The sequence below is a fragment of the Gopherus flavomarginatus genome, chromosome 4 (genome assembly GCF_025201925.1).
Source record: "Gopherus flavomarginatus isolate rGopFla2 chromosome 4, rGopFla2.mat.asm, whole genome shotgun sequence".
Lineage (NCBI taxonomy): Eukaryota > Metazoa > Chordata > Testudines > Testudinidae > Gopherus > Gopherus flavomarginatus.
Window position 1 is genome coordinate 177,625,601 of NC_066620.1, and position 26,070 is coordinate 177,651,670.

At 39.2% G+C, this 26,070-nt stretch overlaps 1 protein-coding gene across 7 annotated transcripts in view; it reads right to left on the minus strand.

Annotated features, from left to right (window-relative positions):
- Positions 1-26,070, minus strand: part of DLGAP2 (DLG associated protein 2) — a 688,475-nt gene that overhangs the window by 65,320 nt on the left and 597,085 nt on the right. For all 7 annotated transcript variants that reach the window (XM_050950699.1, XM_050950698.1, XM_050950697.1 and 4 more), the window contains 2 exons: positions 24,859-25,006; positions 15,699-15,918 (listed from right to left, as the gene is read on the minus strand). In XM_050950699.1, coding sequence (XP_050806656.1) covers positions 15,699-15,918; positions 24,859-25,006 — 368 coding nt within the window. The remainder of the gene's footprint in view (positions 1-15,698; positions 15,919-24,858; positions 25,007-26,070) is intronic.

A 26,070-nucleotide genomic window follows, 5' to 3' on the forward strand; every position in this document is an offset into this window, starting at 1 on the left:
GCATAGGATCCACATTTACAGTCTTGAGCTTGGTCCCTCTTACATGCAGAAACAGCATGCACTCAGTGTGTACCACAAGGAAAAAAATGCCTCACCGTGCTGTGACCCTCCCCACTACTTGACAGTGAGATCTGAAGGGCTCCTGAGGAAAAGGAGGTCACCATGATGTAGGGCATTTAAAAAGGAGAGCCACAAGAAACTGGGAGGATCCTAAAACATGTCAAACAAACATGAGTCCTCTGAGTATAGATCTCAGGGAAATACTTCAATTTGTAGGAATTTTTCATGATCTGAATAAAGGAAAATACATTTTTGCACTTCTCCGCAGATAACCGTTACAATGCCCATTCCTTGCCTTCCAATTTAATTACCCCATTAAATTATTATTATTTCAAATCAAAACTGATCAGATAGCAAAAAGTACATAAAAGTCAATTAATTTGGGCCAAAGAAAGTTAAATGGCAGGGAAACTTGTAATTTATAGAATATTATTTCAGACACAGAATAGGAGGAGAGCCAACACTTGCAATTGGTGAAATCAATAGTATGTGTGCAAAATGAATGTAAAATGCTACCAAATCAGAATGGCAGTGTTTCACAGACACTTTGCATTTACATTGGACAAGTATAAATGACGGGTGGTGGCAAAGCAGACTTCAAGAATATATCCTTGTTATCCACTGGCTCTTCCACCCTCCTGGTCTGCTCTTTGGTTTCTTGGACATTTCCTGCATGGGTGCCCATTTCTGCCTTTTGTTCTACTGGAAAAGGATCTTTTCGTCCTTATCCTGGGACCAGAGTGCCCCAGACTCCAGAGCCCTTCTCTTTTGGAATATTTCTGGGTGTTTTACTTATAGGGTAGAATTGGATATTGCAAACTCACAACCAAATTCTTTAAAAAACAAGTTATATTGGAAATCAAAAAACGAGTATATTTTAAATAAAAATAAATGATTTTCTTATCATAGCTAAATTTTTACTTTTCTCCCAAAGCTAATCAGATTGGCTATCTTAATCACCATTCCAGGACAAAGAGGCTTACATGGTCACATGTTTCCAGAGATCAAATCTGAGGCTTTTACTATTATACCAACTTATGTCAGGATAACTATGTCGCTCAGGGGTATGCAAAATCCACCCCCTTGAGCGACGTAGTTATACCAACCTAATCCCTAGTGTAGAAAGCAATCGGTTGATGGGAAGGTCTCTTCCATTGACATAGCTATCATCTCTCAGGGAGGTGTAGTCCCCACACCAATGGGAGAAGCTCTCCTATTAGTTTAGGTATCATCTTCACTAAGCACTACAGCGGAGCAGTTGCACTGCTGCAGCATTGTAAGTGTAGTCAAGCCCCTAGTCTGGCCCAGTAGCATGCCCTCCTGCCTATTGCCAGGGAGCTTCTCTTGCCTCTCTCTCTGTCTCTTTAAAAAGAATATTTCTTTCTGCTTTCCAGATTCCACATTTGTGTGCTGGTACTTCCTCGGGAACTACTCTGCTTTCCCTGCACTACAGTTCTACCAGAACTTTTATGTATCTGTTTTTATCACAGACCAGAGTGAAATCTGGCTACATACTTAAAGTGAAATAGCCTCTTCCGTAGTCTGGTTGTTGGGCCATTGTGTTGTAATAGTTCCAATTCATTTTCCCTGATGGGTCACTCAAAGGTGAATTGGTTGTCAGAGATCAGATTTAACTGATCACAAAATATAATGTTTAGAAATAGAGGATAGGAGTGCACATCTGTCACACATCTCATATATAATTAAGAATTGGCCACATATTACCACATTCTGGTACAAACCTTAAGATTAAGAAGCTGCAATTAGCCTTGTGCTCAGGTTTTTTGACGGAGCTGTTTAGTTACAAAGAATTCTATCATGCCTTTGAGGCACTGGGGTGGTACATACATGCTTCATCTCAGGGTATACCTATACGGCCATCAGAGGTGCAGATACATCCAAGCTAGCTTTCATCTAGATAACACAAGTACCAATAGTAGTGAAGCTGCAGCAGCACAGACTTCAGTGTGAGCTAGCTGCCCAAGGAAGTACCCAGAATGCTGGTCGGGTCTGTACAGCTCATGCTGAAGCCTGTGCTGCTGCAGTTTCAATGCTATTGGTACTTGTGCTAGCTAGAGTAAAGATAGTTTGGTTGTGCTGCAATCACATTGCCCTCAACTGCAGTATAGACTTAGCCTCAGTGACAGCTCACCTGGAGCATTCTGGCATCTAACAGAGCAAAGCAACTACACTACGTACTCTTCTCTGCAGTCAACCAACTTCGCTGGTCCAGGGCAAGGGTTGCTGGTTGTGACTGGCTTCTGCAGGGAAGAGAGGAGATATCCCCATGATCTCTTTCCCCATTCACAGCCATGCAGCAAATAGTAATAATCTGGTCCAAAGTCTTGTCTGAAAACCTGCTGTGTAGAAATGTTAATGGACGGGACCAAATCCTATATATTTCTGTAGTTTTGAATTTGCTTGTAAAGTATTAAACATTGGGCCAGATCCTCAGCTGGCATAAATCGGTGTAGCTCCAGTGAAGACACCGACAAGGAAGTCAGTGGAGCTAGGCCAATTTGCACCAGCAGAGGATCTGGCAAATTATCATTATCACTGTGTGCAGTACAGATGGGCTAGGTTAGCGTCTATTGTGTCTGTATTTCAAAAAATATAGGACAGTTTTCTGAAAGACCAGGTCACTGCTGCTGGACAAATCTTACACCAAATGATACTTTTAATGCGGCATGTGATGTACCCATCTGTTCTTGACATCTCAGGGCTGAATCGAATCCATTTGAGACAATACAAAAGCTTCATTGTTCATATGATACTTAAGATGAATTACAAGCCATTGGGCGTGGTGCAGAAATGACTAGGTACAAGTCTGTGGTTTACTAGATGATCACAACAGACCCTTCTAGCTGTAAAATCGATGAAACTATGTGATATTGAGCAGGAAACCAACAAAACAAATAAACTGGGAAATGTGACCACTATATTTTGAAAATGTTGAAGTCTAAGAGCAGCATTTTAACACACAGTAATCTCCTAATTAGAACTTGAAGGAGAACAATATAAAAGGAATTACAATAATCAAGTAATTCAGTGTGGTAAATCATTGCCTCCATATTGGAAGAATCGAGCTCTGAAGGCTGCCCATTCTACATAGATGGTAAGATCTATTTTGACAGTGTAATTAATGTTAGTCTCAGAACAGAAATGTAAATCAAGCAAGACATCAAGGTCACAAGCTGTAAGTGTGTACTAAAGTTAAAAGAGAAGTGGGCAACACCAACGTTGTGGAATCGTTGATGGACTAGTTACAAAGGGTTCTATTTTAGATCAGTTAATTAGCAAGAAATTATAGTCTAACAAGAATTTAGCATCCTGTAGACAGCAAAGTAGTGTTGACAGCTGTTTCACTGTTCTAGACAATTTCTTTGTTCTTTTAAAATATTTAAATTGCACTACAAAATACGATCTTAAATTTTCAGCAGCAGGAAGGAGGTGGGAAAATGTGAATTTAATAATGCGTCATTTAAAAAATATATTAGAGGCATTGAAAATATGTTATTTGCTTATCAAAGGACAGAAAAGAGGAAAAGGAAGTACTGGGTAATCCTGCTCCTATTAAAATCAATGGGAGTTTGCCACTGGCTTTAAGCGAAGTAGGATCAGTCCCCATATTAGTATAATTCAGTGTTTCTCAACCCCCTCCCTGGCCCAAGGAGGGTCATGAAAGACAATCAGAGGAGTCAAAGGCTACTGAATGTATTATTACAATCTATAGCCAAGAAAATCTTGCCCCCCCCCACCTTCCCACACACCTTTATCCTTCAAGGTCAAGTATGCTGTCAATCCCTCTAAAGAGACACGCAGGGTTAGCATTATGATTGTTGATCTATTTTTACTCTTACTTTTATAGGTGGTTGTGAAAATGTTTGACTTTCACTAAGGAGTCACCAACCTGAAAAAGCTGAGAAACACTGGTGTAATCCATCAACCTTAAAAGAAGTATCATGCAATTATACAAGATAGTGCAAGATGACAGTTCTCCTAGATTAATGATAATTATAAATTACTAAACCAACTTTAATAATAAAAGTAATACAAAGTTTAGTTTTTATACGATGCTTTTCATTTTAAAGGGCTCTACACACAGCTAACCCTCACAATACCCAAGTGAGATGGATAATTATATCCTGTGTATATAGATGAGGAAATCCATTTACCAAGGATACAGAAAGAGTCACTACCAAAGCCAAAAATAGAGTGGCTTCCAGTCCTGTGTTCAGACCAAACATCTGACTCTTTTGTAGATAGCACACTGCTGGGTTTAGGTCTTGTACACCTAGGGCAGAATCCTGGCCCTACTGAAGTCAATGGAAATTTAACCAGTGGAGCCAGGATTTCACCTCTACTTTCATCCTTTTGACTAAGCTGTTTATGAAAAGAAGAGAGTGAAAAAACACACACTCTTCTAATTCTTATTGTTGAGTTATTCAAAATAAGGTTGTATTTATATCTACATATATATCTGTATAGATATAGGTTTTGAGATATATTTGTATCTACTATTTCTGAATAGCCCTAATAATTTTTAATTGTGGGCTGTTCTGGGGGTTTGTGAGACTCCCTGGTGTAATTTAGACAACCTTGAAGATCTGTCTAAGTTATATCAGCCTGTCCAGGCTACCCTACGGGCTGCAGTGCTGTTTAGAACTGCAGCTCTATCTCCGTCATCCCCTTCCAGCTTTTAGCTCTACTTCTGGCATAACCCCTGAATCAGACCTTGAGACAGAGTCCTCAGGAGCAGCCACACACCACTATTCTACAGTACCTCAGCCAGAGGAATTCCCCACCCCCACCCCCAGCTGGATACAGGGCTTTTTGGGCCCCTTTATAGCATCCAAACCCTTCTATATGAAGTAAAGGATCCAGAGCAGAGGAGAATCTCACCTCTCATCTTATTAATAACTTTATATAATTGGGCCCAGATCTTTGGTTGATGTAAACAGTCATATGTCCTATGGACTTCAATGCAGCTATGCTCATTTACACTAGCTGAGGATGTGGGCCCAAGTGCATACAAATTTGTATGTGAACTGGCAGGAGGCTCTGGACAAAATGAAATCAAAACAGACTTTATACACTCAGCACGGGAACCTTTTTATGTCAACTCAGATATCAATGTTATGGCTCCCTGCATATATTTCTGTAAAAAATGAGGCAGAGTACCTGCAGGGCTTAAGGGAGGACTCCCTAAGAGTTTTTCATCATTGCTGATGGAACCTGAAAGGGGTAAAAGAGCTGGAGGAAGATTCCTGCATGCTTTGTAAGGTATACAAAAGGAAGCTATAGGAACACAACAACTGGTGAAAGTACACTGGGTCTTTCCCAGCTTCTACACAGGACAGAGTGGTTGGTAGTATGGAACTAAATACTTACACGTGATGGAATTTACACATGCTAATGCTAGTCTCTAGCAAGCCAACAGAATTCAAAGACCCAAGCAGTGAAGTTCCTTCTTTGCATGATTTTATTTTTTGGAATTATAGAATATAACACTGGAAGGAACCTCAAGAGGTCATCTAGTTCAGTCCCCTGCACTCATGGCAGAACTAAGTATTATCTAGACCATCCCTAACAGGTGTTTGTCTAACCTGCTCATAAAAATCTCCAACGACGGAGATTCCACAGCCTCCCTAGGCAATTTTTCATAGACTCTAGGATTGGAAGGGACCTCGAGAGGTCATCGAGTCCAATCCCCTGCCCTCAAGGCAGGACCAAATACTGTCTAGACCATTCCTGATAGACATTTATCTAACCTACTCTTAAATATCTCCAGAGATGGAGCTTCCACAACCTCGCTAGGCAATTTATTCCAGTGTTTAACCACCCTGACAGTTAGGAACTTTTTCCTAATGTCCAACCTAAATCTCCCTTGCTGCAGTTTAAGCCCATTGCTTCTTGTTCTATCATTAGAGGCTAAGGTTAACAAGTTTTCTCCCTCCTCCTGATGGACCATTAATACTATTAATAACCATTAATAACTACTCTCTGAGTAAGTTATCCAGCCAGTTATGCACCCACCTTATAGTAGCCCCATCTAAATTGTATTTGCCTAGTTTATCGATAAGAATATCATGTGAGACCGTATCAAATGCCTTACTAAAGTCTAGGTATACCACATGCATCATTTCTCCCTTATCCACAAGACTCGTTATCCTATCAAAGAAAGCTATCAGATTAGTTTGACACGATTTGTTCTTTACAGATCCATGCTGGCTATTCCCTACCACCTTACCACCTTCCAAGAGTTTGCAGATGATTTCCTTAATTACTTGCTCCATTATCTTCCCTGGCACAGAAGTTATATTAATTTGTCTGTAGTTTCCTGGGTTGTTTTTATTTCCCTCTTTATAGATGGGCACTATATTTGCCCTTTTCCAGTCTTCTGGAATCTCTCCCTTCTCTCATGATTTTCCAAAGATAATAGCTAGAGGCTCAGATACATCCTCTATTAGCTCCTTGAGTATTCTAGGATGTATTTCATCAGGCCCTGGTGACTTTATTCCAGTGCTTAATCACCTGACAGTTAGGAAGTTTTTCCTAATATCCAACCTAAACTGCCCTTGCTTCAATTTAAGTGCATTACTTCTCATCCTATCCTCAAAGGTTAAAGAGAACAATTTATCCCCCTCCTCCCTGGAGCAACCTTTTATGTACTTTGAAAACTATGTTCAACCTCCGTGTTCTCTTCTCCAGACTAAACAAACTCATTTTTCAATCTCCCTCATGTTTTCTAGACCTTTAATCATTTTTGTTGCTCTTCTCTGGACTCCAATTTGTCCACATCCTTCCCGAAATGTGATGCACAGAACTAGCCATAATACTCCAGCTGAGCCCCAATCAGCACAGAGTAGAGCAGAAGAATTACTTCTTGTGTCTTGCTTACAACACTCCTACTAATACACCCCAGAATCAGGTTTGGTTTGTTTGCAGCAGTATTATACTGTTGACACATATTTAGCTTGTGATCCACTATGGATGAATCCCTGGGTTATGTAGAAATGCCATAATGGTGCCTATGCCACCTGATCCTACCCCTCACTGCATGGGGGCAGGGTAACCTTGAGTGCCCAGGAATCTCCAGTGGCTGGAAAAGACTTTGGCTGCCTGCATAAAGAAGAGCAGTCCTGAGGCACTCAGCTCCTCATAGGATCAGCATATTAGTATATTTTAAAGAATTAGACTCTAATGATACCCTCAGATATATACTGAGAGCAATGGACATTATGTGTGACTATTTCAGTGTAGAATCAGGGTCACTGCATGTTGATATATAATTTATTCTCATGGTACATGCACATTCTCATGGTACATGGCCCAGTGTCAGAATCCAAAAATGCTGCTACAGGTACCTTTTATGAGTCCTACAGAGAAAGAAATGTTAAACAGGGGCTCTGACAGTAATTAAAGTCATTGTGCAAATCATGATCTAGAGAAGAGCCTTCTCTACATTATTTTAATTAAATTCTTTATATTTGTTTCAATGCACACATACAGTAGTTGCCATTACAAATCCACATTTATCAGCAATCTCTCAGATACTGCATTTATTTCCTGTTCTTTGAGTAGGGACAAAGTGTGGAACCTTGGATACCAGTGTGTGGCATTCAGCCCATTTGTTTGCTCTCATATAGGTGGGCTTTATGTGCCAAACTGCACTGGATTAAAAAAAATATCAAAGCAGCAGTCCGGACCCAATCCATATAACTTTTTTTCATTAAGAGATTAAAATAATTATTTGTATTGGTCAGAGAACCTTTTATTTTTAAGCAATTGGAGGAGCATATTTTTAATAGATTAGGATAATTCTTGGGCATAGAACCCATCAATGCATTGTAGCCAGGGCAGTTTTGCATGAGGTTATTATCTGTTACAGCTATCCCCCTATTTCCCCATACTCCATTTTGTTTTTGTTCTCCTCCTGTGGCCGCCCTGCCCTGGCTGTTAAGTTGTTTACCAGGGCCACTGCCCTTCTCAAAGGGAGGGCCCCTTGAGTTATTTAACAAGAGCCATTGCCCTTCTCAAAGGGATGGCCACTTGTGCTGCGTGCTAAATGGGACCACTGCCCGGTTCAAAGGGTTAGTCCTGTTATCACCTCGTTGAACCTGGGCTCGGTGTAGGGCAGGCAATGTCCAGAGCTGCAAGACCTATTGTGTTTTTAAGATCCTGGGCATGAGTCATAGGCCTCATGTGCTTTTGAGTCACCTATTGCACAGGACTCTGCCCAGACATATTTCTGTGCTCACCTGCCTGGTTTTTCCCTGTGCCTCCTCCCCTGTGACAGAGGGAGCCTATCAGAATTACTGGCGGGAAACTGCCTGAGTTTGCCTTTAAAAACAGACATTTTTGAAACCAACATCAGAAAGGTTCCTGCATTGCTGCCTGGTCTGATCAGCCAGGGGTATTGGGGGGTCCTTTCTCCGCTCTCGTTTATTTTTTGAGCGTACCACCGTTTTTTGAAACCCCCCCCCGGCACGAAGAACGAATTGCTACCTGAGAGATCTCCTGATTATTGAGACTGTACCGAGCCCTCCTTGCTGCTTCTGCCTTTGCTGCTGCCTTGGGGACTGGTAAGAATCCCTCTGTGAAACTTTCCCTACTTTTATTTTATTATTTTAGCTGCTGGCTCTGTTTCCCCAGCACACAGACTCAAGCTAAACCTTGGTCTGTGTCTTAAAACCTCTCTTAAACTCCGCGGCACTTTGCTGCTAAAAATAAGTTTGTGCCGCTGCTAAGCTCTGCTCCTGTGGGCTTTGCCTCGGGGCTCCCTGCTTTCAGCTGTATCCATTGCTGTAGCCACCATCCCTTGGCTTCCTTGGGAGCTGGATCCTGGGCACATACCACTCTGCCCTCTGTAACCTCCCCATAGCATAAGGTGCACCATAGGTTTTGTTTTTTTAGTTTAATAAGTCATAGTTTGTTAAGATTGTAGAGCTTGTAAGTTCACCTGCCTTGTTATAGTTTACTGTTTTGTTGCTCCGTATAGTTGCTTGTTATAGTTTTGCTTAGAATTGTGATATTTGTTGTTTTGCCTAGTCGTTGGTTAAGATAGATAAGGTTTTTGCTGATTCAAATTCGTTTCCCGCTGTCCCGATCTCTCCCTGAACTTTCCTGTGTCTGTTTTTCCCCCGCTCCAATCTCCCCCTCCGTGTGCTTCTCCGTGTCTCCCTGTTATAACACCTTGCTGCATCCCCCCCCGCGTCTGCATCACCCTCCGAACTGCCCAAACTCCTTGCTGCTTCTCCCCCTGTATAATAACTTCCCAAACCCTTTGCTGCTTTTTCCCCCGCATTTGCACTCTCTCCGAACCTCCCAACTCCTTGCTGCTTCCCCCGCCCCCGCGTCTGCATCACCCTCCGAACTTCCCAAACCCCTTGCTGCTTCTCCCCCTGTGAAACTTCCCAAAACCTTTGCCGCTTTTTTCCTTTGTTTTTGGTGTCCGCTTGTTGCTTAAACCTCTCTCTAGTCCTTCTTTACACTTCTCCGCTGCCCCTCCCCTACCAAAGATCACCATCACGCTGTTCCATTATCCTTACCCTGCAGGGCTTCAGAGTCTCTCGCTGCTTCCAGCCGCACTCTCCTCTCATCAGTTGCCACTAATCATTCACTCCCCTCCCCCCTCCTGTTCCTTGACAGATTATCTGCTATCCTAGCCTCACAAATTAAGTCATTACTTTTCTGTTATACCGTTACATTGCATAAGTTCACTTATATTCACATTTTACTTGTAATTATAACACCCCATTGGTTGCTTCCACTTTTCTGATATACTTTGTATTTACATTGATACCATTGTGTTACATTGTGTATAAGGCCACTAACCACTTAATACATTCTATCTAAGATTGTTGACCATTTTATATAGAAGCTACCATTTTATTTTGCATTTCTTTTGATACGCTTATTGACTGTACTGTAACCCATTGTGCTGAACCCCACTTACTGTACCCCACTGTTAGAACTCCCTACACTGTTCAATAAGAAGAACCCCCCATCATTGTCTATTGTAAACACCCTATACACCTCATCCCATCGTATTTCATTGTTAAATTCCCAACACTTCCTTTTTTCCTTTAATAAAGAAATTAATTGCTACCCCACCTGTGTGGTAATTGCTCCCCAAGATCCCATATACCTGCAGGCAGGGACAGTTATATTGCATAGCTCCACCCATGACTGATACATTTCCCTATATTCAGTACATCCATAGCCTTGAAGGAGAAGCGTAACTCATCTTTATGATTCAGACGGCAAGAAGAATGCTTGCTGGTTCAGTAATGGGCACTTTGCTGAACTGCAGCTCACCAGCTAAATGAAATATTGGACATCAGGGGAGTCCTGAAGCATGGTTGTTGGAACATAACCTCACAAGTCTCATTATCATTAACAGGAATTCTGTGACTAAATACCTACAGATCACACTCCAAGCTTCCCCATTTGGATCTAGTTATTAGAGATAATTTTAAAATTACAGAATTAAAAATAATTTTCAGCAAGAGAAAGGAAATCTGAAAGTCCAAGGATATTTTATTATTGACTGGTGAAGTGAGCTATAATTAGGGCCCTACCAAATTCCTGGTTCATTTTGGTCAATTTCATGGTCATAGGGTTTTTTATTGAAAAAACTAGTAAATTTCATTATTTCAGCTATTTAAATCTGAAATTTCATGATGTTGTAACTGTAGGGGTCCTGACCCAAAAAAAAGTTGTGGGGGGGGTCACAAGGTTATTGTAGGTGGGGCTGTGGTACTGCTACCCTTACATCTGTGCTGCTGCTGCAGAGCTGGGCCCTCAATCAGCAGCTGCCACTCTCCGGCCACCCAGCTCTGAAGGCAGCAGCACAGAAATAAGGATGGCACGGTATGGTATTGCCACTCTTCTGTGCTGCTGCTGGCAGGGAGCAGCCTTCAGAGCTGGGCAGCCAGCTAACAGTCGCCGCTCTCTGGCTATTCAGTTCTGAAGGCAGCAGCACAGAAGTAAGGATGGCAATATAGTGACCACCCTAAAATTGCCTTGCGACCCCTCTGCAACTCCTTTTTAGGTCACGACCCCGAATTTGAGATATGTTGGTCTCCTCTGTGGAATCTATATAGTATAGGTAGGGGTTGGCAACCTTTCAGAAGTGGTGTGCCAAGTCTTCATTTATTTACTCAGATTTAAGGTTTCGTGTGCCAGTAATATATTTTAACATTTTTAGAAGATCTCTTTCTATAAGTCTACAATATATAACTAAACTATTGTTGTATGTAAAGTAAATGAGGTTTTTAAAATGTTTAAGAAGCTTCATTTAAAATTAAATTAAAATATAGAGCCCCCTGGACTGGTGGCCAGGACTCGGGCAGTATGAGTGCCACAGGTTGCCTACCCTTGGTATAGGGTAAAAGCACACAAAGGCCCAGATGTAATGAGGGAAGACCAGATTTAATGGTCCATGACACGTTTTTCATGGCTATGAATTTGGTAGGGCCCAAGCTATAACTGAAAACTATCTCATGCTATGTGACCAATCTGGTTTGGAATTACAGTTCAATAGTTTAATAAATATGGAATTCTATTTACTGTACCCTTTACTAGTCTGAGTGCAACTGGTTGAGATAGATTCATTTAACTAAACCAATTTCCCACTATTCACCACTGGCTATTTGCTACTCCATAAATTCTCCCAGCTACCAGCTGACAGAAAGGAGTCAAATACTGATTCAAATTATGTGACTGATTCCAAGGAACAGGGTCCTTGACAAGTTCCAGAACTGGTTATTGGTCACTTTACCACCCTCTAGAGCAAGAGTTTTCTGCTATACCAATATAACCTTTATCTCTAGCTATTAAAACCTAAATGGGTCTGGGATTCCTGTTTGAGACACAGCCTCTCACCTTACATCCCAGTGACTCAGTGAAGATCAATTGCAGTGCACTTGCTATTCATTCCTTTGGTAAAATTTTCAGAGGCCAGAGTTGGGCCTTTTTTCATTCAAGAGTCTCTGGCTTCGGAACTCATTCCCTTTGGTAGTGCTCCAAGACCAGTTAATGAGCTTCAGGGCACACAGTAAAATGATTACTATGCAGGTCAGCTCTGTCTGAATGCAGGTTTTTTTTCTTCTCTTTTGGTTTTATTTTAACTGATTATCTGGGGATTTTTTTCTATTAAGGCATTAGGGTCAAATCATATTTCTCTCTCTCTCTCTCTCTCTCTCTCTCTCTCTCTCTCTCTCTCACACACACACACACACACACACACAAATCGTCTATCCAAACCTTCAGCGGGCAGAACACACCCAGAACACTACTGAATGGCAAGCGGGGAGCAGCAGGCACCCTGCTTGCCTTAGAGATGGGAATATGAATGCTAGTGTCACCATTTGATGTACTTGTTCAGTTTACATTGATCTGTGAGTGGGGTGCAACAGTGGGGAGTGGAATGTTAAAGGGACATTTGTCCACTGAACTTTCACACCACAAGATAGGAAACTGAGGCAAAGTGTTGCCCAAGATGCAATGGGGCAAGTGTTTTACTTACTGTCTGCATACTGCTGAGTCATTGTTTTCCCAGATTAATGCTGGACAACCCAGCATTAAAGCTCTCCTTCATAAAAGTTTTCCTTTGCTATACCCAGACTCAATGCTTGTGAGTGGGGAAGCAATGCCTATCACAAGTGCCCAAGGGTAGTGTTTAGTTTTCCCAGATTTCTGTGTGGGGGCTTGAGCTGGCTTTGTTTAAATATTGAACTCAGCTCTTCCTGTTACTGACACCATTTGGCAGAAAGGTTACAGCATTATCCCTTTAACAAACCAATGGAACATAAAAACATAAGAACAGCCATACTGGGTCAGACCAAAGGTCCATCTAGCCCAGTATCCTGTCTGCTGACAGTGGCCAATGTCAGATGCCCCAGAGGGAATGAACAGAACAGGTGATCACCAAGTGATCCATCCCCTCTCACCACTCCCAACTTCTGCTGTTCTATAGAAGATGGACAGAAAGTTCTTAACCACAGTAAAGCATAGTTAGTCTTGGCAAGAGTCACACAGAGGAGTGGGAGTTACCATTGGCATCCAACAATGTGGACTGCTTTGGGGTCATTGTCACTTATTCTTACTGGACGATAAGAATGAGTGGGGCACTGGCTTCTTCCCGATGTCGTTAAGGCCAAAACTACAGGTACTGTCCTTGAGTCTCCAGGTTCACCTTCATCGCTAATCTGATGTTTCCTTTCTTGGAGTAAGATTACATCATTTTGAATTCTACCAAATAAGTAGCCTGAGTTCACTGTTTAGGTGGTATGGCAAAAAATAACCCGTTTTCCAACCTTGCTGAGGTTAGGAGAGAGTTTTGCTTCCTCCCACAGAAGAAAAAAATCAATCTGACAAGCAAGGACGGATAGCGATTCGTCCAGTGGATAGCCCAGTTTACTGGCACAAAAGTTAGCCCATAGTAGTCATCAGTACTTGAGAGCATGTCCTGGGATCACATATGTCCCTGGAAAGTGGTTTAAATATTAGAAGAGATGACTATGGTAACCCCCTTTCCAATGTTATGAGGACACCCTAATGCTTCTAATGGAATGAGCAAATATGTCCCACATACTATTGAATAAAGCTGTAGCTTTCCTGCCATCCTGAATAAAACCTATGTGTCTATTGACATTTGTAAACATCTTTTGACAAACTAAGCTTTATAAATATACTGTATATATAAATGTACATCCAAAATAGATTGTTCCATAATTAAATTCAGAAATGAAATATTATACTTTTTCTGCTTCTGATTTACATTTTTCTCTTACACTATTAAATCTTTTAGATTAGTCTAGTGCTACAAATTCTAGTCTGTGCTACAATTTCATTTCTTTACAACACTGAGAAAAGGCAGCCACCCTCTTATCACTACTGTTTCAACTAATAATGAAATTGTGTTTCCTGTTAATTTTCTAAGAAATGGCTTTAATGACGTTGCCAAGAAGAGCTTATAACATCAGCAGCAGGAAAAAAAACCCTAAAGATTCAAAAGGTTGAATTTGCACTGAAGGTTGAAATGGAACTTTGACCTTTGTAGCTTTTATTTGAAAGAAGCCTATGGGCATGTTAAATATCATCCAGCCTCTTATACTGTATTGTATCCAATAACTTCTTTTACAATTTTCAGATAAGTAAGGGAGAAAGTAAGGGGTTATTTGAAATGTAGCAATAATATGAAATAAAGCATCTGTCTCTAACCTGCTAAATGCTGAAGACAGAAATATGAAATAGTTATTCCATGGTTTTACAGCTAATGACTTGTTTGAAAACTGGAAATTTCAATTAATATTTAACCACATAACCAGTGCTCTCCCTTGCAAATCTAATAAATATTTCTGATTTGAGTATTTGTTTTACATCAGTAACCCCATAAAAGTTAAAAACAAAGTTGTTCAGTGGCACAGGGGTAATATTTTTGATTAGAGAATGTCACAAACTGAAAAATCTGAACACAGATCCAGATTCAGAACCCATTAAGTCTATGGTGTTTGGAACCAGAGTTCTGTTTAGGGCCCCATTTCTAATTACCATTTTTCCTATAGTCCTTTTTTTGCTACGGTGTCACAATTCCCTGACCTTGACAAATAAGAAATACTACATATTTAGGCAACAAAAACTATCTGATAAATCATTTCAGAAATAAGAAGGAAATCATGTGTGAAATGAAGGTTAGAGTTTTCAAAAACACATCATTTAACCAGCAGACTGCTAATCAATGTATAGCATTTTTCATGAGGAAAAAACAATGTGATGCAGTCATATTTATTGTCTATCTGATGATTTTGCCAAATGTATCATATTCTATTCAACTTTATGACTCCAGGAAAAAGAAAGTGATCTTCTGAATGGGAAGGCTATGTTTAAGCTGCAATGCAAAGTCACAGTATCTCAGTTAGATGAGTCTCTATAAATGACAGTTAAAAATAATAATAAAATAAAATTAATCTCTGTTAAGCAATTTAAAAGAGAAAAAAGTCGCTCTAAAGGTGTGAAAGAATCCTAAAAATGAGTGGAATAATAATGATTAGTGATGAGTAACAGTGAAGATACGTGAAATATGCCACAGTATATGATCATCTGTCATACCCTTTTCCCAAAGTTAAGTAAGTTACATCCTGCCCTACCCCTAAGAGTTTGGACCAGATATTTAAACCTCATCTTCCCTTTTTGCACCTGCAATTTAAGGGCCCAAGTGATTATGAATGTAACTGATCTCTTTTAGATGTTTAAATTCAAGATAGGCAGGTGCAATCAGTTATTTAAATATCTAAGTAATACCATTTTTTGCCTGCAATTATTTGCACTTGCAAAACTGTGCAGGCAAGCAAAGCAGGTGAAGTTAAGTCTAGGCTGAAATTCAGGCTCATTATATTCCAGGCCCACTTACAAGTTCTAATAAAAATGAAATTATTCATAACTACACATTCAGACATGCAGGCACTATAGTACAATATTAAAGGAAGGCCTGATTCTCAATGTACTATATCAATATAAAAGACAATATCAATTATGATGATTACACAGGAAAAAGAGGCTTTCAGTCTCATGCACCATTTTCCATCCTGATTATCTTTACAGGTGAAAGAGGCCAGCATAGATTTTCTTACCTGCTGTTGACCTGATAGTTGAGGTGATGTTGGAAGATCCCATAGCAGGGATACATTCATCATCTTGGGAGTAACCTGCCTGAATGGCCCGCAGGTAACTGTGGCTTCTTGTTCGGAAGCATCCAGGGAGGTCAAGTGCATCCATTGCCTGAGCTTCAACTTCGCTAAACACTGATTCACACACCGACTCAAATTGCCCATTGACCTCTGCTTCACTCATCTGAATAAATAACAACAATGCATTTGATTTTTGACTTGCTTTGTTTGTGATCATCACGGTTTCAACATCTCTCAAGTGGACACCTGTGCGTTGATGAACAACTGATTAGCAAATAATTAAAGATTAGGAAACCCTTCTGAACACATTCACATTTTAGCACTTCACATTAGCCATAAATAGTATCTACCATGCAATGAGTTTTAGATGACCATCGTTTGTTTCCATTTGGTATATTTATATTTAATAAATATGAAGAACACTAACAGATAAATCCAACATCTCTATACACTGATTAGGAAATCTTTCCACTATCACAACTGCAAAGTCAAGAACCATTCAATACTACTTAATTGTATCTGGTCTTCTGACTGAGACACTGAATCAAACTAGTCTGAATTTTCAGACTCTGAGTTATATTTACCCTAGCCTGAAGCATAGTGGAGAAGTGGCTGAGTAGTGCCTTCTGTGCACAACTCAACAAATTTCCTGGCCACATAGATGTGAGTGTGCAGTGCCCTTTAAAGGGGATATTGCAGATTGTTCTTTTCCCCTTGCTATGAGGGAGTGCCAAGAGGTATCTATGTCACCCAGTGCCACGATTTAAGCCCAAACTGACAGAAGAAAAGAATCACTTGCCACTTGCATTGCAATAGCACAGGTGCGTCTGCAGCTGTATGAGTTGTCCTCGATTGGGATGGTGAAGTGTCTGTATTTGACTGAGAGCTAACACCACACTCTGAACCTTTTTTATTAAAAATTGTCAACAAAAATCAGTACCTGGTCCATGAGTAATTGAACATGGGTGAGGCCTTATTTTTTGTTTTTAGAGACAGTATTAGAGAGGTAAATGGACCAGCAGGCTGGAAACAGAATGTCTGTATTTAGCTAGGGGACACCAAGGAAACCATTTACAATAGACAAGATAACAATGGTTAAGATCAGTTGGGAACATAAAGATGAGGTAAACAGTAAGCGGTACATGGACAGGGCATAGGGCAGGGTTGGTTTCTATAAAGTAACTAAGTCAAACCCCAAACAGTGAACGTAATGTGATGTGAACGTAATGTGATGTGTAAATGTATATAAAGGAAGGGAGGTTTCGGGTGACTTTGGATGTGTGGTATGCCCCATATCCACCCCTTACGGTTGAGTTGGATCAACTCAGCATAGCTTTGATGCATGCCAAATAAAGGAACCAAACTTGCAAGACTGAGTTGGACTCAATTTTTGGGGAACCAAGTGGAAGAGGACTCAGAGGAACCCTAACATAGTGGTGCCATGACTTAGATCTGCTCCTCTGGAGCTAGTAACATATATATCCTTAGTATTAGGGTCCTAACCTAGCATTAAGAGAAATGGCATTGGTAGGGTTTAAGGGTTTAAATATGAGGAAGTTAGCATCATGCTGGAGAAGTGGATTAAATCTAAGGGAGGACCCTATAGACTCCCCAGAGAAAGATTAGAGGGAGACTGGATCCAGGTGAAAAAGGAATTCCAGGGAATGATATTCGATTTTTCTTAAAAGAATGTTTAGCAGAGCACAGCAGAGGTCTATTGAATGTCACTGACATCTTCAAAAAACAGGACCCATTGACAGCCATAAAAATAGTATCTAGTTTGTTTGTTTTTATATTAATGCAAAGAAAGCCCAGATGAAGCTTTCTTTACAAGGATTGTTTCTAGTGGCGAAAATGTTACAAACAAAATGTAGTACTTTGAAAAATGAATGCTAAAAGCATAAAAAGCAACTCAAAGTTGTAAGAGGAGGAAACAAACTAAATGGAAAAGATTCCGAAAATGTTTAAAAAAAAACACCAAAGTTAAAGGCAGCCAACCTTGAAGGACTGAATTTAGAGAGTATAGTTGTGCAGGCAAAGTATACTAAGTTAAGAAATAAGAGCAAAAAATCATAAAAAATAAGCTTAGACTGCGGAGGAAAATTCAGCTAAGAAATGTGTTGTTATAGGAAATAAAATAGAAGTGTTACGGTCCCAGACTTTAGTAGCTAGTAAGATCTATGGAAATGTCTTATTAAACAGTGAAAAACTGAAGTGAGTGCTTTAAAGAAAGTACAAGCAGCTAAATTTTTGCACAAATTAACACTGGAGATCTTGGACTTTATTACTTTTACTACCCCTAACTATTTAGTGTTTAATGTATAAAATGTTAGAAAGGACTTTAAAGTGTTTATAAAAAGAAAGAAAAAAAGAATGCTTGGTTTAATAATGAAGCCCAGTTATGGCAATATCACCACTATGCTTTTCTCTCCAACATGACTTTTCAGCCACTCTAAAAAGAAGGGGGAGGGGCATTTTGTGTCTGTAATAAAATAATTGTGCTGGCTGCTGCAGGGATAGGGAAAATCTGATTTAAATTGTGTGATTATGGATGAGTTAGTTAAAATCAATGAAGGAATTAGGGATTTCTGTATGGCTTAACTGCTTCTGAATGTACTAGTGGAAATGCAACCAGGATACAGCAAAGTACTGGAAATGTAATTTGTGTAAAAAAATAATTAAAAGCAATGCAAGGGGCATTGATCAAATCAAACAGTAAATTGTGTAAAAAAATAAAAAAAGTTCCTGTAAAAAAAAGTGAAGCGTAACAGTCAACTTACTAAAACCTCAAATAGCTAAAACATACAAAAAAAAGTAAAGAAAAAGGGAAAAAAGAAGTAACGGTAGTAAAATAAAATGTTGCTAAAATACAGCGGTGTTTGTATTTTAGCTGAGATTTTAGTAAGTTTATGTTACACTCTACATAGTAAACATATTTCTGTAATTGCTTTTAAAGAAGTATGGCATTAAGCCAATGTGTTCTAATAATAATATCTTGTGTAATATGTGAGGGATACATGCTATACAAAGTAAAAGCAGCCTCAAGTGATATGGATCAAGAAAACTTTTCCTCTTTTATGACCACAGAAAAGTTAAAAATTTGGCATAAGACAGGTAACACCGGAAGGGTATGAAAATTAACCAGGGTCCAATACCACGAAGTTAAATGTAAAACCACTGTGACTTATACAGTGTGGAAAAAGTTTGTTTTCCCTCCTCAAATACTGTGGAAAAACTATGCAAGGTCTGAAAAGCCCCAGACTTGTCCTGCTGTTGGTATCTAGGGGACACTTACAGGTGCAGGTGTACTGGTTTACAGACAGAGTTGCCAGCATGTGAGTTCATTCTGGGAGAACAGTCTCCAAATTTCACAGTACAGTTGAGATGCTGGGACCTTGGTGAAGTAAAAACTGCTCATGCAGGTAATAACTATTATTGTGTGATGGCTGAAGAAGACCACTTCTGGTACAGACTTAGGGAATGTTATTTTAATTGGCCTATGTTCTGTTTCACACCTAAATTTCCTATATTAATAAATGAAAAAAGTACCAGTTTTTATAATGTAATTAAAATAAAAGTAAAGTTAAAATTACAGAAAGAGGCTTTAAAGGCTATAATGTCATGGTAGGATAGACCACCAAACCAGGAAGAAGTAGTGGATAAGGTATTTTAAAACAACTAACAACATAATCAAAATATATGACTTGGTGGTAATGGGAACTTCAACTACCCAGATATCCACTGGGAAAATAATACGGTAAGGCAGATTATTCAGCAAGTTCTTGGAATGCATTGGAGACTATTTTTTCTTTCAGAAGGTAGAGAAAGCAACTAGGAGATAGACTGCTCTAGATTTGATTTTGACAAACAGGGAGGAACTGGTTGAGAATTTGAAAGTGGAAGGCAGCTTGGGTGAAAGTGATCATGAAATGATAGAGTTCATGATTCTAAGGAATTGTAGGAGGGAAAACAGCAGAATAGAGATGATGGATATCAAGAAGGCAGACTTTAGCAAACTCAGGGAGTTGGAAGGTAAGAGCTCACAGGAAGCAAGTCCAAGTGAAAAAAAACAGTTTAAGAAAGTGGGCAGTTTTTGAAAGTGATATTATTTAGGGCAGAAGAAAAAGCTATCCCACTATGTAAGGAAGATAAGAAGTATGTCAAGAGACCATCCTGGCTTAGCCAGGAGATCTTCAGTGATCTGAAACTCAAAAAACAGTCCTACAAAAAGTGGAAACTAGGTCAAATTACAAAGGATGAATATAAAAGACAACACCACAAGCATGTAGGGACAAAATTAGAAAGGCCAAGGCACAAAATGAGATTAAACTGGCTAGAGACATAAAGGGAAACAAGAAAACATTCTACAAATAAATTAAAAGCAAGAAGAAAATAAAGGACAGGGTAGGACCATTACTCAATGAGGGGGAAAGCCAATAATAGAAAATGTGGAAATAGCGGACAAACTAAATGCCTTTTTTGTTTCAGTTTTCACAAAAAGGGTTAATAGCAATAACAAAGTGAATGCCAGTGAAAATGAGGTAGGATCTGAGGCTAAAATAAGTAAAGAATAAGTTACTTAAACAATTTAGATGTCTTCAAGTTGGCAGCCCTGATGCAATACATTCTAGAATTCTCAAAGATCTGACTGAAGAGATATCTGAGCAATTAGTGATTATATCTGAAAGCTCATGGAAGATGGGAGAGATTCCAGAGGACTAGAAGAGAGAAAATATAGTGCCAACGTATAAAAATGGGAATAAGGACAACCTGGGGAATTACAGGCCAGTCAGCTTCACTTCAGTACTTGAAACGATAATGGAGCCAATAATCAAGCAATCAATTTGCAAACACCGAAAAGATAATAAGATGATAAGTAACTGTCAAGAACAAATCATGTCAAACCAACCTAATAGCTTTCTTTGACAGAGTAACAAGACTTGTGGATGGGGGGAAGTGGTAAATGTGGTATACCTTTACTTTAGTAAGGCTTTTGATACTGTCTTGCATGACCTTCTCATAAGCAAACTAGGAAAATATAGCCTAGTTGGAGCTACCTAAGGTTGAGTGCATAGCTGGTTGGAAAAACCATTCCCACAGAGTAGTTATCAATGGTTCACAGTCAAGCTGGCAGGGCAGAACAAGTGGGGTTGTTTTAAGGAGGAGGGTGAAAAATTGTTCTCCTTAACTTCTGAGGATAGAACAAGAAGCAATGGGCTTAAACTGAAGCAAGGGACGACTGGGTTGCACATTAAGAAAAACTTCCTAACAGTTTGAGTAGTTAAGCACTCAAACAAATTGCCTAGGGAGGCTGTGGAATCTCTGTCATTGGAGGGTTTTCAGAACAGGTTAGACAAACACCTGTCAGGAATGGTCTAGTTATTACTTAATCCTACCTTGAGTGTAAGGGACTGGACTAGATGACCTATTGAGGTAGCTTCCAGTCCTACATTTCTAGGATTCTACATAGAATTACACTCTAGTGGGCTACACCAAAGGAGGTAAGGTTGCACACCCTGGTTCGTACACTGGGCCTATTATTAATGTTGATTCAAATAATTATAACTACTGTTGTCTTGGAAATGTGTTGCTGGGTAATGAACTTAAAAAAGAAAGCACAGAAAACAGAAATAGAATGCAAATAAAACATATGATAATATAGGAAAGTAATGGAATGTCGGCCCAGCTTGATATGAATAACTGGACATGGGTGAGATCTCATTTCTTGAGTGACAGGATTAAGGAGATAAATGGATCAGCAGGCTGGAGATGGAATATCTGCGCTAACTAAGATAGGTAAATGGGTCAGTAAGCTAAGAAACAGAATGTCTGTACTAGCTAAAATACATGCCATCATATGCCAGCAATGCCCATCTGCTATGTACATCGGCCAAACTGGACAGTCCCTACGGAAAAGGATAAATGGACACAAATCAGATATTAGGAATGGCAATATACAAAAACCTGTAGGAGAACACTTCCACCTCCCTGGACACACTATAGCAGACGTTAAGGTGACCATCCTGCAGCAAAAAAACGTCAGAGCCAGACTTCAAAGAGAAACTGCTGTACTTCAGTTCATTTGCAAATTTGACACCATCAGCTCAGGATTAAACAAAGACTGTGAATGGACAGCCAACTACAAAAGCAGTTTCTCCTCCCTTGGCTTTCACACCTCAACTTCTAGAAGAGGGTCTCATCCTCCCTGATTGAACTAACCTCGTTATCTCTAGCTTGCTTCTTGCTTGCATATATATACCTGCCCCTGGAGATTTCCACTACATGCATCTGACAAAATGGGTATTCACCCACGAAAGCTCATGCTCCAATACATCTGTTAGTCTATAAGGTGCCACAGGACTCTTTGCTGCTTTTACAGATCCAGACTAACACAGCTACCCCTCTGATACTTAAAATAAGGGGGAACACCCAGGAAACTACTTACAATGGACAAGATAACAATGGATAAGATACACTGGAAACATGAAGATGAGGAAAAGAGTAAGTTGTACATGGACAGAGTATGCTGTACAGGCAGTGGTTTCTACAAAGCAATGCCAAAACAAGTAATGAAATGTAAAGTGAATGTATGTATATAAAGAAATGGGGTTTCTGTGTACCATAGGTATGCCCTGTGCCCATCCCTTATGGTTCAGTCTGATTAACTCAGCATAGGTTTGCTGTATGCCAAATAAAAGAGCTTAAGTGATGAAACTGGAGTTGCACTGAATCCTTAGGGAACTGAGTGGAATAGATCTTGGGGAAACCCCAACAAAAATAATCTGCTCTGTACTGATGGAAACTATATAAATACCATGTTTCATAGCCATAAATGGTGTTAACTGGTGTTGCTCCATTAAATATAGCAGAATTATGCTGATTTAAATCAGCTGAGCATCAGCCCCCACATCCTGATTTCATTTTTAAACATTCTTTCTAGTCCTATTGACGTTATATTTTTCTTTGTATTTAGCCAATCACAATATGGACTGAAATATATTAATGTCAAGTGCTTGGTGTTAAAAAAGAGCTTAATTTTACTATGTCCATTTACTCTGGACAATTGTTAGTTTCACCATGAATTCGTATGTTTCATTTTAGAGACATTCTGGGATAATTATTAGGAATGTACTAAATATCTAATTGTAGCATTTGGCTGAGTAACTGGAAATGATATTTGTCCAAAGAGAATTTAGAAGCTGAATAATGGAGAGAGCAGTAAATGACAATAATATGTATTTTATTTAATCATTTATTAAAGCAGAATGAAAGAAACAAAATACTATAAATATCTAGTAAATCTCATAACTTCATCAGCCTCCACATCTGGATGATATTGCTTTTTATTATATATTGTAATCAATAACTCTTATTCATTTTGGGGAAAAAAACACTGCAAATTTTCCAGTTTTCATTAATCAAGCGAATAGAAATTTCATACAGAATCTCTGAACCCAATGAAAGGCTGTTATTCTAATTTTCTAGAAAGGAATCTTGGCAATTAAGTCCACTGTGAAATGAATTATTTTGTCCTTTTATAAAATTATCACTTTTATATTTCTAATAAAATTAAGTGGACTAATGAAGTCTGGGAAGGGAAAAAAAACTTATTCTGAATCAACTTTTGCTTGTACTATTGACCAAGAGAGTTATGATAACTTAGGCCAAGATTTAAAAAAGTGACAAGTAATTTTTGGAGCCTCCCAATCTGAGACACTTTAACAGTGCTTAATTCAAAGGATTAGCATCCATTACGTTGTGAAAATCAGGGACCTTAAAGGCATCTTAGGTTGGGCACCCACAAATTGAGGCACCCAGAATCACCTGTCACATTCGAAAACCTTGGCCTCAGTCCATAATTACATGATGAAATTCCTTAATACTTTTTTCAAACAAAGCTTGTTGACACCAGCAAAATAATAATTTTAAAATACAGATTGCAAGAGTGAACATATATTTCTTAAATATATAGTCCATCACTATCCCTCAATTCAGTCCTGAGTTGTAGAGGGTGGGAAGGGAACCCATTGAAATAACAGAAATAAAAATACTGAACTGATATCATATCGATGAAACATGAAGAGTGTGATGTCATAGGAAGGGACCAGGAAACAGCAAAGGCTGTTAACTGAATGTATTTAGTTTATATTCTGAATGTATTTAGTTTATATTCTGTGTTATTTAATATATATGTTATTGAGCTGGAAAATGTTGAACAGTGAAATGGCAAAATCTGTAGATGACACAAAATAATTTAGGTTGGTCAAGACCGAAGGACATAGTAAGGAACTTCAGTAGGATCTAATTAAGCAACCTAATTGAGCAAAGGATGGCAAATGAAATTCATTGTGGACAATGTCAAGGTTGTGCATACTGAAAGAATCTGAACCATCATATAACTACTCTAATGAGCTAGGAAAAGGTCCTAGTCATCATTATGGACAGCTCAATGAAAAACATTTTCTCCATGCATAGTGATGGTCAAATAAGGCAAAGGATGTTAATTTATATTAAGGAAGACACAGAGAATAATATTTAACATAATATCATTATATAAAGTGATGGTACACCTCACTGAATTCTGGTCATCCCATCTCGACAAGTATAGTAAATGTCAGATGGGGCAATGAAATTTTTTAAAAGCCTGGACAGACTTCCACATGAAGGGACATTGAAAAGGTTAGGTCTGTTTAATTTAGAGAGGTATGAAGATGAAAAAGTGACATGAGAGAAGTATACATAATAATGAATGGTCTAGAGAATGGCTGCTCAGCAATCTTATTCACGCCCTATTACCGTACAAGACGAAGGGGGAACTCAATGAAACTAAAAGGCAACATTGTATATATTTATATGTAGGGAGGCTTTCTTAAAAGGGAAATTCTAATTTTACATTTTTTTGGCATAATTTGCAATTTGACTGTCTCTTTTTAATCCTACCATCTTCATTCAATATTAAATTACTTGAAGCTTGAATTACTTTGTGACTACTTACATCCTCACTCCTCTAATATTAATCAAGAAAAACAGATTTTCCATTTTTAGTAGCTAGTCCTGTATATGCAGATAGCCCACAGTAAAAGATTTAACAATAGATTCCCACCTGACTAACACAGCTGGCCTGACTGAGTGTGCTCACTGCTCTCATATAGCTCTGATTCCTTGAGCGGAACTTTGGGGAATTGTAGTTTGCGGAGGGATCCATGTTGTGGCCCCCAGGCACATCACTTGCAGCTTGAAGGTAGCTCTGACTATAAAAGAAAGATGGGAAAAAAGAGGAGGCTATAAAAAAAAACTCCAGATGGAATCAGTTATGACACTGAAAACAGCAATTTGTATTAGCATCATAAATGCACTCCCTGGGGCCAAATTCTTGATCCACATGAAGAGGCACAGTGCTACTGAAGTCAGGAAAGCTGCATCATTTAATATAAGCAGAGAATTTGGCCTTAAGTTCAGCACCAAAATGATTTGAAGCATTCAGCATTTTTACTGTAAATGAGTATCACTAATATTCCCCGGCTACAAATGTTACGTTTTACTAAAATAAAATGTGAACATCAATATGAACAACAACTACTGCAGGAATGGAAATGTTTATACAGGGATAAAAATCACTCTTCTCTGTCATCCTTTTTTCATCAAGGTGCTGGATTTCAAGATGCCTGGTAGGTTAAAAGTATCAATACATTTACAGAAGATCAGCTAAAGAATGTGATTTGTAATGGCACACAGCACAACTGCATAAATCTCCTGAACTGGTCTTTTTACATCTCATCTCTCAAGTTACTTTTCCCTGAGTGTACTGCAGAACCTACACCACCATCATCACCTCCTGTCCCAGAGGATGGTCTTGTTTAAAGAGACACTGGCTATGTCTTCCATGACAAAAAAGGTTTTCTTTTTTCTTTAAACATGATAACTAACCCGCAGTAGCTCTCCTAGCGAAGACAAGGCACAAGTAGGGTTTACAACGATGCAGCAAAGCAAGGTCTACACTCTATCCCCAGTTGCAGTTTGCCACCCCGGTTACATCACATTAAAAACTACAGAGCCTTATCTCCAGCAGGATTTTACAGCAAGATATTGCATGTCATTATCTTACTGTAAAGTCACACCTTTTTAGGCAGTGAAGACTTGTCAACTTGAGTTAAAAGCAGCTGCCCTCGATTCTCCCCTTGCCAATGTTTGCAGTTTTACTATATAGGCCTGGTCTGCTATGCCCATTGCTGTAACTGTCTTTTATGGGACTGGGAAGGAATTTTCCCCTCACTGCCGGATTGATCGCAATGGGTTTTTTGTCTTTCCCACAGCA